Here is a 13,398-nt window from a genome sequence, read left to right on the forward strand (position 1 = left end):
TGAGCATGCATTTAACTTATTGAAGAGGAAACTAAAGTCAGCAAACCTCACAAAACAAGCAGCAACTTAGAACTGTTTGTTATTAAGGCTTGGTAAAGCATCTCAAAGAAAAATATCAATAGTCTGGTGATGTGGATGGGTCACAGACTTGAAGCTGTTGATGCTTGTAAGGGGTGTGTGACCAAATACATTTAATTAGTGTACTTTACTTTAAGGTAATTTGTCTTATGCTGTGCTCTCAGAAATGCTCACTCAATAAGGTTTTTAAGACAAATATAAGAACCGTATAAATATAAGAGCCCGTAGTTATTATTTAAACTATACGATATTAAAAGAACCACTGCAGGTTAGTAGATCCGTTTTAAGCGTCCAGAACAGATCCAGTTATGTGAGAGTGCTGATTTCACATACTGCTAGACAGCAGGTGAATAACTTCTGGTATTCCCCTGGACAGCTCTGACTATCCACAGGTCACAGGACCCTTACATGCCAAACCTCACCGTTTGCTCTGTGCTCCGCCTTCGATTACTTTGGCCTGGCTGCCATCGATGATGCTGCATAATACGATAGGCTGGCTGTAAGGCGCAAGCGGAACTGCAGGAAAGAGAGCTGCGTACGTCAAACGGTCTGAAACGGGCCTGACTATTTTCTGGATTCTTGTGGTCTGTGCTGCTGTTTGAAATGGATACAGAGACGTATCCCCGATCTTCAATCGAAGATGATTTTAACTATGGTAGTAACGTGGCTAGTGCCAGTGTGCACATCCGAATGGGTGAGTACCAGTAATGGCAGCTACAGAAACTGAAAGACATTTGAAAGCTCTGTACGTGATATGTGAACTAATTATTAGATGACGTCTTGAAATTTAGATATTTGATACTATTTGGGTGAACTGTATACCTTATTACTATTCGTGTTATGCAAATAAGAAATTGGAGTCAGCACTCCTGATGTGTGTTGGTGTTTTTATATCATTTGTTATTTATTTCTATTGTTGCTTTTTAAGGAAAAACAAAACAACAGTGGAAGTATGGGAAAACCTTAACGTACAACCTGTCTTTGACTTGCGTGACTGCAAGTTAAAGATGGCCGGAATTATCCAGTTTCGGATCTGATACAGTGTCATTCTCATCTTTCACAAATTAATTAGCCTGTTATCTGCAGTTTTTCATAAAAGCTCAGTTTTCCAGGGCCTCTGTCAGCCTGGCCTAATTGGACAAATTTACCTACTTCTCCCACCCCTGCAGTCTTTGCTTCATCTTTAAAGACTGCTTGAAAGCTTGCAGATACAGATTAGCTTGATTTAGGGTACATTATGTGCGTGCATTAATGCACTGAATTAAAAAAAAATTAAAATGTAAGTACCAGAACCGCCTATCCCTTCATTAAAGATTGAAAACAAAAATGGTTTAGGAATATAATCAATCAATCAAAGTTTATTTATCAAATGCACAACAATACAGCATGCAGCAGTAGTTGCTGGCAATGATGAAATGTCTTTTCTATGAGCTCATGGGTGGGGGGGATAATAATTATATAGCGCTTTTCTGGACACTCTACTCAAAGCGCTTTACAGGTAATAAGGGACTCCCCTCCACCACCACCAATGTGCAGCCCCACCTGGATGATGCGACGGCAGCCATAGTGCGCCAGAACGCTCACCACACACCAGCTATCAGTGGGGAGGTGAGCAGAGTAATGAAGCCAATTCATAGATGGGGATTATTAGGAGGCCATGATTGGTAAGGGCCAATGGGAAATTTGGCCAGGACCCTGGGGTTACACCTCTACTCTTTTCGAGAAACACCCTGGGATTTTTAATGACCACAGAGAGTCAAGACCTCAGTTTTACGTCTCATCCAAAGGATGGCGCCTGTTTACAGTATAGTGTCCCCATCACTGTACTGGGGCATTAGGCCCCACATGGACAAGAGGGTGAGTGCCCCCTGCTGGCTCCACTAACACCTCTTCCAGCAGAACCCTTAGTTTTTCCCAGGAGGTCTCCCATCCAGGTACTGACCAGGCTCACACGTGCTGTGCTTCAGTGGGCTGACAGATGTGAGTTGCAGGGTGATATGGCTGGCCATATTGTGATAAAAATCACAAAATTAAGGTTACAAAATAAGGTTACATAATAATAGATAATAATGTAATAGAAATTGAATAAAATAAACTATAAGTCAAACTATAAATATGGTACTGAAAACATGCTAAAATAGAAGAAGGCAACTCCAGTCACTAATAAAAATTCTGAATTTGTCCTGACATGCCAGTTGTGAATAGAGCTGAGTTTCAGTGTGAAGTCTTGACCCTTTTCCCTGGACAGATTTCCTGCGTAAGGTTTACACCATCCTGTCCATCCAGATCATCCTGACTACAGCAACAGCAGCACTCTTCATGTACAGTGATGCCATCAAGAACTTTGTACACGCAAGGTACTGTGTATGACACACTTCAACATGTCTTCTGTGCTTCCATGGGCAGGAACAGGACATATTTTACCTCTAACTCTGCATTAAGGTGTAAGATGTATTAAGTATTGAAGTGTTGCTTATGCCTTACTTTTACTATGAAGGTTTCAGCTTCATAGTACTGAGCCAGATTAAAATGCCACAGTCCAAGTCTCTGTAACAGAAGCGCAGTCCACAGAATGTGTAGTGTCTGATTGAAAATTATGAAGGGAAACTTGTTTTAAAAGTAAAACAGGACAATGTAAGGAGCAAACAGATCAAATGAGTCTAAAATACAGATGGCAAAAAAAAAGCGTTCCTGATCCACCTTCACGCTTGCAAAAAGGAGACCCTTAGAACATGAAGTCGTAACTCAGTTGCTTTGTCTGCTCACACGTGAGGCTTCGGTTGCCAACCAGTACATTGAACATGGGGAGAGATGGGAATGGTGGACGTTGGTGACCAGCTGGCCGGTTAGCAGTGAGAAAAAGGGTTGGGCTGTGGAACTGTTAGGAGACTGTCTGCGTCAGGGAGCTGTCTGGCACTTGAGCTCAACCGCAGCCTGACCAGGGGAAGGTGCTGCTGCTGTCCCTTGTACTGTGTCAAAAAATGTAAGAGCAGGGGAAGTTTTGTAACTTTTTAGATTGTCTAAGATTAGAAATTCTGTGTCCCTTTAGAAGCTTGAGCTAGACTGCTAGGCGGGGCATTGACAGTATGCTAACATTGCAGTTAGACTGGATTTTTGAAACCCTCCTGCATTGCATTTCCAGAAGTATACAATTACTGTTTGTGGCTTTTTCACTAGTCCTGCTCTGCTGCTGGTGTCCGCAATTGGCTCTCTGGGTCTCATCTTTGCCTTGGCCATCTACAGACATCAGCACCCTATCAACCTCTACCTGCTGCTGGGCTTTGTAAGTTTTGTTTTCCTGTAGATTCTGAACTTTTCTGAAGAACGGAAATGTTTATGGCTTTAAATTCTCTTATTAGCAGCATAATTGAGTAGTTGCACCTGAATGGCCTAGCAAACCAAATCGTATATACTATGTATGCTACCATGTTCCAAAGTGAGCTGTAATAGGAGTAGATTTCAGTCTGTAATAGGCAGTTATTGTGATTCTGATATCATTTCAGTTGCTTATCAGACTGCTGCTTGGAAGTCAATTAATCATTGACCACGTGTTTCTTTCAGACACTGTTGGAGGCTGTCTCTGTTGCAACAGCAGGTAAGGCCTGCAGATATTCAGTTTTACTTTAATATCACAGAATATTCATCCACCCCAGGTAATCATATAAAAAGCAACATGATTTCCCTCCTTCAAAATGAGTAACTATAGAAATGAAATCACTTTTTGCTTTCAGTTTCTATAATTAAGCAGATTTACTTCTTCAGTAAACTTAGGTGATATGAATCATATTGTATGCATTTGTTTTTTGTGTACACAGTCTCTGTCAGTGTGTGTGTGTCAATATGAACTGTTTGTTTTGCAGTGACGTTCTATGAGTACACTGTGGTGCTCCAGGCCTTCTGCCTTACAGCTGCAGTATTTATAGGATTGACAGCTTACACTTTCCAGTCAAAGAGGGACTTCAGTAAACTGGGAGCTGGGTATGTTTTCCAACACTACGCTCCTTATTTCACTATGTTTTCCTTGTAGATGGGGAGTTATAGGACAAATATACTATAATACATTTTTTGGTTTGAAAATTCATACAGAGTGTACATAAAGAAAAATAAGATTCAGAATGTTTTTAGAGCATTTTGTGTAGCTGGTCTGTAGAGTCTCAGAATTTGCCCTTGTTCCTGTCACCTATTAGCACAGCATTGGCAGACCATTTTTTAGCAAGACCTAGAAGCTGTTTCCACACTTGTTGTCTCATCAGTATATTCTGAGGTCCACCAAAAAGAAGGTCTGAGGGTGGCACTGCAGATTCTTATTTGACACGTAGGAAAATTCTTTATACAGGTGTTAAGAAACATACAATTATTATGAATTGAGCAGTCAAAATTACAGTTCTTTAACATTGTTAGACTGGAATTTTGCAAATAATATGTTTACAGCTTAAAAAACTAAAAGAATGTAAAACTGAGTGTTAAAAACTGGAATAGTAATGAATGGTCTAACAGCTGGAGATCACTCAAGAAATACCTTTGTTGCCTGACGTCTCATAGATATTTCCAGAGTGAATAATGAAGTCCAGTTTCTACCAGAGAATTAGATTACTAACTGCTGCTGTTTGTGATTCTTCGCAGGTTGTTTACTTGCCTATGGATTCTGATCATTGCAAGCTTTATGAGGGTAAGAAGGGTACTTCTATTCATTATAAGATAAGATCACTTTATTGGCCATATACAATTTCTTGGATTAGGAATTTGTCTTTTTGCCTACCCCAACTTGCTGTCCGGGAGACACACAGACAGGGAGAGAAGCTTGGAGCACAGGGTCAGCCATTTATACGGTGCCCCTGGAGCAGTTGGGGGTAAGGGCCTTGCTCAGGGGCCCAACGGAGTAGGATTCCTCTGCCTGGTACGGGATTCGAACTGGCAACCTTCCAGCCACAGGCGCAGATCCTTAACCACAGAGCCCATTCATTATATATATATTTGTTACTTTTTCTAGTGTAATGAGCTCAAACGTAAATATAAAATCAGTTTTGCTGTCCCCAAGTGTAATGTTGAAGCATGTGTCCATTCTGGTAATGCAGGTGGACACATTTAGAGATATTACAAGAGGTCAGAAAGATAATACAGGAGAGTGAAGTTGCTTTGTGACAGTAAGTTTCCCTTTTTTTGTTTTTTCGTAGCTGTTCCTGCACAGCGAGACAGTGGAGCTGGTGTTTGCTGGAATGGGAGCCCTGCTGTTTTGTGGCTTCATCGTTTATGACACCCACCTGCTTATGCACAAGCTGTCCCCCGAGGAGCACATACTGGCCTCCATCAACCTGTACCTGGACATTCTCAACCTCTTCCTGCACATCCTACGCATCTTGGACTCCATGAAGAAGAACTGAGGCCTGTGGAGACATGTCCATGCCCATGTTGTCACAGCTGTGGTGTTTTCGTAGACGTCTGGCCAAGTTAGGGAACTGTCGCTCTCCTTCAGTGTACTGGTGCAGCACAAATCCAGGGTCAGTGGGGAAAGCTGGGTGTTTGTGTGTGGCTGAATTTTGTTCTCTTGTTTCGTATGCATGTCCAACTTCTGTGGACCCATTAATTTCCCTAAATTATTTTCTGACCATTGATTAGTCCTTAGAGGTGTCCTGTAATGTGATGTGAGTTGCCACCTGCTTAAAATTAATATTTTGAATTTGTCCCTTTAAATACCATATAACCTAGAAGATTTCAATTCAATAGAATTGACCCTGACATGTAAACAAGTGAGCAAAGGAATTAACTGATACATATCATTAAGACCTTCCTTCTTAGCAGTAACTGGTACAGAAATAACAAGAAGAGTTGTAAAATGGGAAATGGCAGAGAATTCAAACTTGTATTTGAAACATAATTAAATGTATATATTATATTGCATAGTTATGTAAGTATATAAATCACTTAATTATGGTGTTCTCCCAATTATGAGCTGACTCTGCTCATAAATAAGGACCAGAAGGTTTGGGTGTATGGGTAGGGGTGCAATAAGATAATATTGACATACAGTTAGACTGAATTTTATGAATGTTGTAAGGCTGTATTATAATTAATGTGATAAATGGCAAATATGGGACAATTTAATATTATTGGGACTTTGTTGATTAAAATACAATAAAAGCTGTACAAAAGGTTCTAGAAGCATGCTTAATTTTGTGTTTTAAATGACCAATAATGTATGTATTATGTCTGTGAATGCAAATAGGCCATGCAGTAGGTGAATAACAAAATGTGATGTCTGCTGATTTATTTTCCATCATTCCACTTCTAAGGGTTTAGCTCATCACTTTGATGTGATGTGTTTGGAAAAACCGTCATGATGCGGTTTAATTATGTTCTATTAATTACTCATTTCGCCTTGCTTTAGTTGAGATGTTAATGATCATGGCTTGCTGTTGTATTACCTGATCAACTGTTATAACAAGTCTGCCATAATCCAGTATAATAAATGTGTAGTTTGGCAATATAAGTTCAAGTAGGTGTCTGCGTAGGCTGCAAAGGAACAAGTAAATGTTTATTCCATGCTGAAAAGAAAAGAACGTTTCAGCTGTGGAGCCTTCTTCGGGTGTGAACCTTCCGGCATTCGGTCGTGGGTACTGGAAGCTGAACTGGGAGATGCTGGAGGAGGACTTGATGAGGACGTTGTCGTTTGAATATTTGGCAATATTATTTTACTTATTTATTTCCTGCTGCTTTTTATCTTGCAAAACATTTTGTACTAGACAGGCTCTCATCAACAAAACTGTTAATGTGCACTATTTCTCCTAGGATTTACATAAAAGTATTTTCTCTCAAACTGCCTATGTTTCCATTTGGGGAAAAAACTGAAAACTACCAAATAACAATATTACAAATGTTACATTTGATCTTATTTTCAGTTTAGCTTCAAAATTGGGTAAGGCTCGTTTTAGTAAGTTGTCATTTTTAGTGATTTCTCTGATTATGGTTGCAGTACCGCATTATAATTCAGTGGTTCAAACTCGTTTTGATATTTAAAAACTTTCTCTGATATACTCGATTCACTCTTTCAAAAAAAAAAGTGAAACAGTCCAAGCCCACTACAAACTACAAGCTACCTACTGTATAGTCAATTTATTAATCATTCTTGGTAAATTTCACATCCATAAATCCAAATGGTCTAATAATCCTCCCCTTTTTAGTACTTTTGAGGTGGAGCTGAAACACGATTTAAATTCTATTAAAAATGTGAGAAATAATAAAGCAAGGAAAACATGATATATGTAAAAAATACAATTTAATCATATAACTTACTTATTACCTCTGGCGGTTAATTGTTTATTTTTCTGTTTGTGTTTGTTCTCTTGTACCTATTTTGATCATCTGGTTGTATTTGTATTTGTAAATTCTTTATACATGTAATACAAGATTTTAAAAAAAAGCTACCTCACAACGCGGAGACGCAGAGTAAGCACGCCACGGGAAAAGACCCCAGCTATAGGCGGCCCTGTATTGCCTTGATAAAAGTAAGATCACGTGTACCAAAGCGGTTCGAAATGCTCAGGCAAATGTGAAGTCATCCTCCCACTGACCTTGGGTGACACGCTTCGGACTGTTTAAAACCTGGGTTGAGCTGCGGCTGACCTCGAAGAGGATGTAAAGTAGGTCAGTCGTGCTCTTTGAGGAAGCTTGGTGAAGTCCTCGCCTCGTTGTGGATCGAGGTTAAAGAGGTCGAGGGAGGTCTTGAACCGGCTGTTACAGCTTCTTACCGTGTTTGCTAGGCGGGCAGCGAAAGCTCTATATGCAGGAGTTGCTACTTTTCTTTATTCTTTATGAACATTTAAATAATACAGTGTATTCAGCGTCTAGCAAGGACTACCGAAATGATTTGATGGTTTAGTAACTTTAATTCCTCAATTCTTTTTTTTACTAAAAACATTAAACTGAAAACATTAAAGACATTTCATTGCCAGCAACTACTGCTGCACGCTGTATTGTTGTGCATTTGATCAACTTTGATTTGATTTGATTTGAAACTGTCCAAATGAACTAAGTGGGATTTTCCTTTCTTCCGTTTCAAATGGAGTAGCTTTTACCTTTTAACGGTAAATGTTTGGTGTATATATTTGGGAAATGGTGAAGTAAGAAGTCTGACCATTTGTGCATGTGTCCGCTTTCAAGTGTGACTCCCGTCAGGATCCGCATAAAAAATACCCTCGGAAAGCTGGTTTACGGAAGTCTCTTAGCATATGAGCTAATTCTTCAATGTGACCCCCCCGTAATCTTCACTTTTTCGATAAGGTTCTGTTTTGTTGTTATGCTGTGCTGATTGTTGTTGTCTTTATATTATGTTGCAACATACGTTTGTACATTCCCTTGGGGGGAAAAAAGACACGGCCAGCTCTCTGCACCCTGTCGAAAGGAACAACGTGAGGGCGGGGTCACGTGTAGACAGCGTTGGGGCCGCCCGTCTGTGACGTCTGAGATACTCCTGCACTTCCAGCGCTCCGGAAGAGTCATCTTGGTCTGTTGGCCAGCGATTTGGATTAGAAAGCTGTTGCTACTCATTATTAAAATTTTGTAAATTCAATACATTGTTTTCAAGTTTACTTTTAAACATTACTTTAAAAAAAGGTTTCTTGTTCTACAATAGACTGCGTACTACTCTGAAAAGTATTCTTAGGAATTGAGTTTAGGATTGGTACCTGACCTAATTAACCGTGCACACTTTTAGAAGGTAAAAGATTTTAATAATAATGCACCAAAACGGACTTAAATGTTTCTGTACAAGATTTCGCTGTTACAGTACTGAGTGGGGCTTCACAATACGATCACATTCCAATGGGTTATTCAAATATAGAGTAATTTTTATTTTCTATTTGATCATTTCTAATTACCCATTCTAAATGTTTTTTGTTATTAAAATCTAATCCTAATTTGCACTTTCTACGAATGTAAGGTGCTCAATTATTGAATTGTAGGAAGACAATGCAAATGCTGGCTTTTAAGTAAGGATGACTACGATTTGTATGAAATGAAACTGTTCAATCTGCTTTTTATAAAAAAAAAATAGATCTGTGCATTGTGAAGTGCCACATAAATTATGCAGTAATATAAATTTAGTAAGTTTTATCACTCAAGTTTTCAGTTTAATTTCATTTTCAGGACAGTTTAAAAAAAAACATTTTCTGTAATTACTGTAAGCATCTGAGAAATAAGAGGTCAGGTGCAACCCTTCTCTAGTTTGATGCCCGGAGGCCTTCGTGATTCATTCTTATTTGCTTAATTTAACATAAAAATCACGAAAAGTACATTTTGGATTGGCTCACGGCTTTTACAAGTCTTATCTAATTCATACACAAGCATTGTATTCTGACCAAATCATCTCAATATCTTCCTCCCCGTTGAATGAACCCCATTCTTTGTGCTGTATTTAAATGAGAAAATTCTAAAAGATGTTTACACAACATACTATGGCAATACTGACCACCTGGAAGGCTCAAGCAATGAACTCACCAGCAAATGGATTTGTGCTTTTTATCAGGTGAGTCTGTACACAGACCCAGTAGTTTACTGTTGCTTGGGTTGGCACAAGCTAGTTACACAGTATATACAGTAGGCTCACCGCCCCTACTGAAATATATTGAAATACATTATCCTGTACTCATTCCAAGAAATGTAAACTATAATGATCATCAAAAGAAACTTAGCAGTTGAAATTTCAATAAAGCCACCTGATTAATATCAGGAAAATGATCAATTATTTTTTGTTGCAGACACCGATATATCATGGAACAGAAATGACCTAGGTAGATGCTGATCATTTGTCACCATTAGTGTTGACCAAGGAGGGTCTATTGTGAAAGTCACAGGCCAGCTGTATGTGTGGCCGCCTTTTAAGGCAATATGAGCTGTACTTCTGTGATGTGTGCTTTTCACCAGTTTGCAGATGCTGTCTTGTGGGATTTTGTCTCATTCCTGGAAAATTATGTGCCTGTTCATTGGTCTCTGAACTTTAATTTTCCCACCTCATCCCACAAATCAACAGGGCTGAAGTGTGGTGAGTAAGGCATCCACAGCATACCTGTCACATTCCTGTCTCGCAAGAAAATGTTTTTAGAGGAGTTGGACAGATGTGCATAGTCCTGTTGAAAAGTTGTCAAGATGAGCAGCAAGTGAGGTCCCAGGACTTGATCAGTATAATATCGCCATGCTGTCAGACCATTCAAACACCAGAGGTAGGGCTCTGCACAATTCGACACTCCTTTCCAGAACACCGCACCTGGACCTCACCATCAGCTGACAATCTCTCTGTACATGGAGGCCCACAGACCAGCTGGTTTTTCTTCTGAGCTCTCAGGTACACATTTGAAAAAGCTGAATTGATTTCATGATAGTATTCATTAGAACTGTTTGACTGATTTCAGCTCCTAAACATGTTGACATTTGCTTTTTTTCTTTTCAAGTAAAATAAAATCCACCCCATTGTCTAGCTGCTTCATTTGTTTCAGGGTTGTGGGGTAGGGTACACCCTGGAGACAGAACACCCTAGGAGCCACCATGAGCAGCTGCAGTTCGAGTTGGAGTACTGTAGGGGCAGCTAAGAGGCTGCTTTGATGTTTTTTTTTTGGTTTTGAAACTCAAATGTTTTTAAACAAATCTTTTGTTGGACGAATGAAGAGCACAAGGGAGCTGTGACACCTCTGTTCTCCTCTCGTTCGGTCAGCCTTTTAACCGGCATATTTCTGCAAGTACCATATTTTGTTGCTACTATGACACTCCTACCAACCAGGGTATAGGAAACTTTCTCAGCAAGAGGGAAGCCTTTTAGAAAAAATAGGGGAGGGATGTAAAAATAATTACAGTAATATTTAAAATGATATTTTTTTCTCTTTGCTCCTTAACCTGAGACATAATTGGAGATTGAAGGAATAGGTGCAAAACCCTCCACCAAAAGCTGTCCTTGAGAATGTGTAAGTAAAACAGCTCTAAAATAATGTCTCAAAGGAATTCCATTTGCCATTGTATTTTAAAAGTTCTGTCTGTACATCTCTGTAAGTCTTTGTGTGTGTAAAACATAAGCTGCTTTGATGCAAAACACATTTTTTGAGAAATCGCACTAGTATTATTGTATTGTTATTACTTATTGTTGTATCATATCTCTCCATCAACATTATTTTGAGAGGAGTGGGAGTTCACGGCCATACATTACACTGAGAAGTACAATATCTGCAAGACAAATACACTGGAATAAAGCATTTACTGGTACATGTCTTCATTGAAGAGGTTAATCCGTGCATCACCAAACATTTTTATTTGTAGACACAAATATTTGTAAATATCTTTTACACCAGTTGAAATATAAATTTAACAAAACATGCCACCTTTAAAATCTTATATATAAACATTCTCAATATCTAACATTTACTCATGGTCCCTTGAGAAAGACATTCTGTGGTTGTGGAAATATCAGAAAACTGGTTTGTCCAAGCAAATACCCATGAGGCCTCAACTGACATTACAGGAATGTGAGTTAATGTTATATAGTAACTAAAAATAAACATACACAGATGTTTTATTTAGTTTATTGCCTGAAGGACTCTGTTGAGGTCTCGCAGCTCCTTTTGTAAATTGGGAAACTCTTTAAGGTCTTTCTTCAGCGACTGAGGAATGTCCAGTTTATCAAAGTCTTTCTTCTTCACTAGTTTTTGCACCAGCATAATACAGTAATCCTGTAAAGAGTATACTGGAAAAAATGAATTATTAATTGAAGCTTTTTTGCCACAGAAAACAGTTGGAGAGAACTAAGGCTGAACCTGAAAGAAATTAAACACCTCAGTTCTATCTAATTTAAAATAGCTTGTCATGAAGTGGGTGAGCTAAGACAGGTTCTGAATGCCTTTAAGACTTCATAGAGTAAGATTAAATAATTGAGATTGATTTGCTTTAAATATTATTGCAGCTTTACTGATTTCATGTTTATTTCCTTTCACATAAATGTTTACCACTGGTTAATACTGGAAAAGGTCATCTACACATTTTTTAAACATCAGAAGCATTCACTGATTAAATTTGTACTGAGCAGTCTTCTTGGTCTAATTTAAGCAGGACAATTTTGGCTCATCTGTAAACTCAGGTGTTCTGTACATTAGAAGGTGAGCCCTTGGAAATTTAATTTTCCTCCACTATATAGTAATCAACCCTAAAGCTTGTGAGACATAGGCCTCGTTGCTGGGGCTGGATGGATGCAATCCAGGACAACAAGACTGGATCTGGGCATGCCCGTAACTGGTGCAGATTGATCTCACCTGGAGAAGTGATCATCACCTCCAGGTACACAGGATACCCATCTTGGAAATCGTTCAGTTCAGGAAAATATATTTCTTTCATGTTTGCAAGCAGCTTGGCACCATTGTCCGACGCACGGAACACCCATGGATGGCCTGAAACAACAAATACAAAAGCTAAAATAAAACTGAAAAAGGTTGTTGTTACAATAGCAGGACTGCAGGCTATCCAGATTTCCCAGTAATGCCTACAGTTATGTTCTAGGTCTTTATAGTAACTGCATTTTGGCTTAAAACTGGGAAATTCAAATACTTCTCCACGAAAAAAGATTGTTTACAAATGACAGGTACGACGTTTACATACAATACAAAAACTGTAACACTATTTTATTAATTCTGTTCACGAGAGGCATGCGATTTCAGAAAAAGCATCTGCGCCATTGAACCTCTCTGTTGAATAAAGATACAGTAAGTTCTATAATAGCAGTTCACAGTTAAATTACTCACTCCGATAGGTTTTCATGTGCATTCGTGTACGAGGTTTTATATCTCCGTAAGACACAGGATCTCCAGTGAAATTAAGCCACCATGCTCTCGCGTCATATCCACAGTGGTTTACAAATGTAACGTAAGTGGGTACGTCTGAATTCAAAGATCTCAAAACTATAGGGAGCTCCCGGGCAGCCATAACCAACGAGGAAGTCAGAAGTGAAAGATTTTTCCCTATACCATGGATATTACAAATATCAACACTAGGTGGCATGATTGCTCGTTAGTTTGTGACCTCGGAATGTTAAATGCCAGTGCAATTAACTTGAAATTAAGAATTATATCTGTAAAATATTTTAATAGATTAAAAGCACAACGCTGATGCAAATAATGTTTGTATTTACAAGACCAAAAACGCTCATGAAATATTTAAAACACAGAACGAAACAACAATAATAGTTATTATACCTAGTTATTAATCATACAGTACATATAATATAAAATATAGTTTTTAATAATTATTAGTGAATATTATTGCTAAGTCATAATAATTTATAAATATTAAGAT

General features: G+C 38.6%; 2 protein-coding genes across 2 annotated transcripts; one reads left to right on the forward strand and one right to left on the reverse strand.

The window, feature by feature from the left end:
- The first annotated feature begins 527 nt into the window (after positions 1-527).
- Positions 528-6,229, forward strand: tmbim4 (transmembrane BAX inhibitor motif containing 4). Its single transcript, XM_088922554.1, has 7 exons — positions 528-772; positions 2,327-2,435; positions 3,256-3,361; positions 3,640-3,673; positions 3,939-4,056; positions 4,702-4,747; positions 5,253-6,229. Exons 1-7 carry the CDS (start codon positions 682-684, stop codon positions 5,457-5,459), a joined length of 711 nt encoding a protein of 236 aa, XP_088778680.1. The 5' UTR covers positions 528-681; the 3' UTR covers positions 5,460-6,229.
- A 5,120-nt stretch (positions 6,230-11,349) lies between these two features.
- vhll (von Hippel-Lindau tumor suppressor like) lies at positions 11,350-13,074 on the reverse strand. The gene is made up of 3 exons (XM_088922555.1): positions 12,849-13,074; positions 12,363-12,497; positions 11,350-11,800 (listed from the first exon to the last, which is right to left on the reverse strand). The coding sequence occupies exons 1-3, from the start codon at positions 13,027-13,029 to the stop codon at positions 11,634-11,636; spliced, it is 483 nt and encodes a 160-aa protein (XP_088778681.1). The 5' UTR covers positions 13,030-13,074; the 3' UTR covers positions 11,350-11,633.
- Between the last annotated feature and the right edge of the window lie 324 nt (positions 13,075-13,398).

This window comes from Atractosteus spatula, chromosome 8, assembly GCF_055471065.1.
Source record: "Atractosteus spatula isolate fAtrSpa1 chromosome 8, fAtrSpa1.hap1, whole genome shotgun sequence".
Classification (NCBI taxonomy): domain Eukaryota; kingdom Metazoa; phylum Chordata; class Actinopteri; order Semionotiformes; family Lepisosteidae; genus Atractosteus; species Atractosteus spatula.

Excerpts from the sequence above, each read along its gene's own strand:
- tmbim4 (XM_088922554.1), top strand. The coding sequence starts at position 682 with ATGGATACAGAGACGTATCCCCGATCTTCAATCGAAGATGATTTTAAC. Across the intron at positions 773-2,326 it reads CAGTGTGCACATCCGAATGG|ATTTCCTGCGTAAGGTTTAC; the intron begins GTGAGTACCAGT and ends TTCCCTGGACAG. Across the intron at positions 3,674-3,938 it reads TGTCTCTGTTGCAACAGCAG|TGACGTTCTATGAGTACACT; the intron begins GTAAGGCCTGCA and ends TTTGTTTTGCAG.
- vhll (XM_088922555.1), bottom strand. The coding sequence starts at position 13,029 with ATGGCTGCCCGGGAGCTCCCTATAGTTTTGAGATCTTTGAATTCAGAC. Across the intron at positions 12,498-12,848 it reads GCACATGAAAACCTATCGGA|GCCATCCATGGGTGTTCCGT; the intron begins GTGAGTAATTTA and ends TTGTTGTTTCAG. Across the intron at positions 11,801-12,362 it reads GGTGATGATCACTTCTCCAG|TATACTCTTTACAGGATTAC; the intron begins GTGAGATCAATC and ends CATTTTTTCCAG.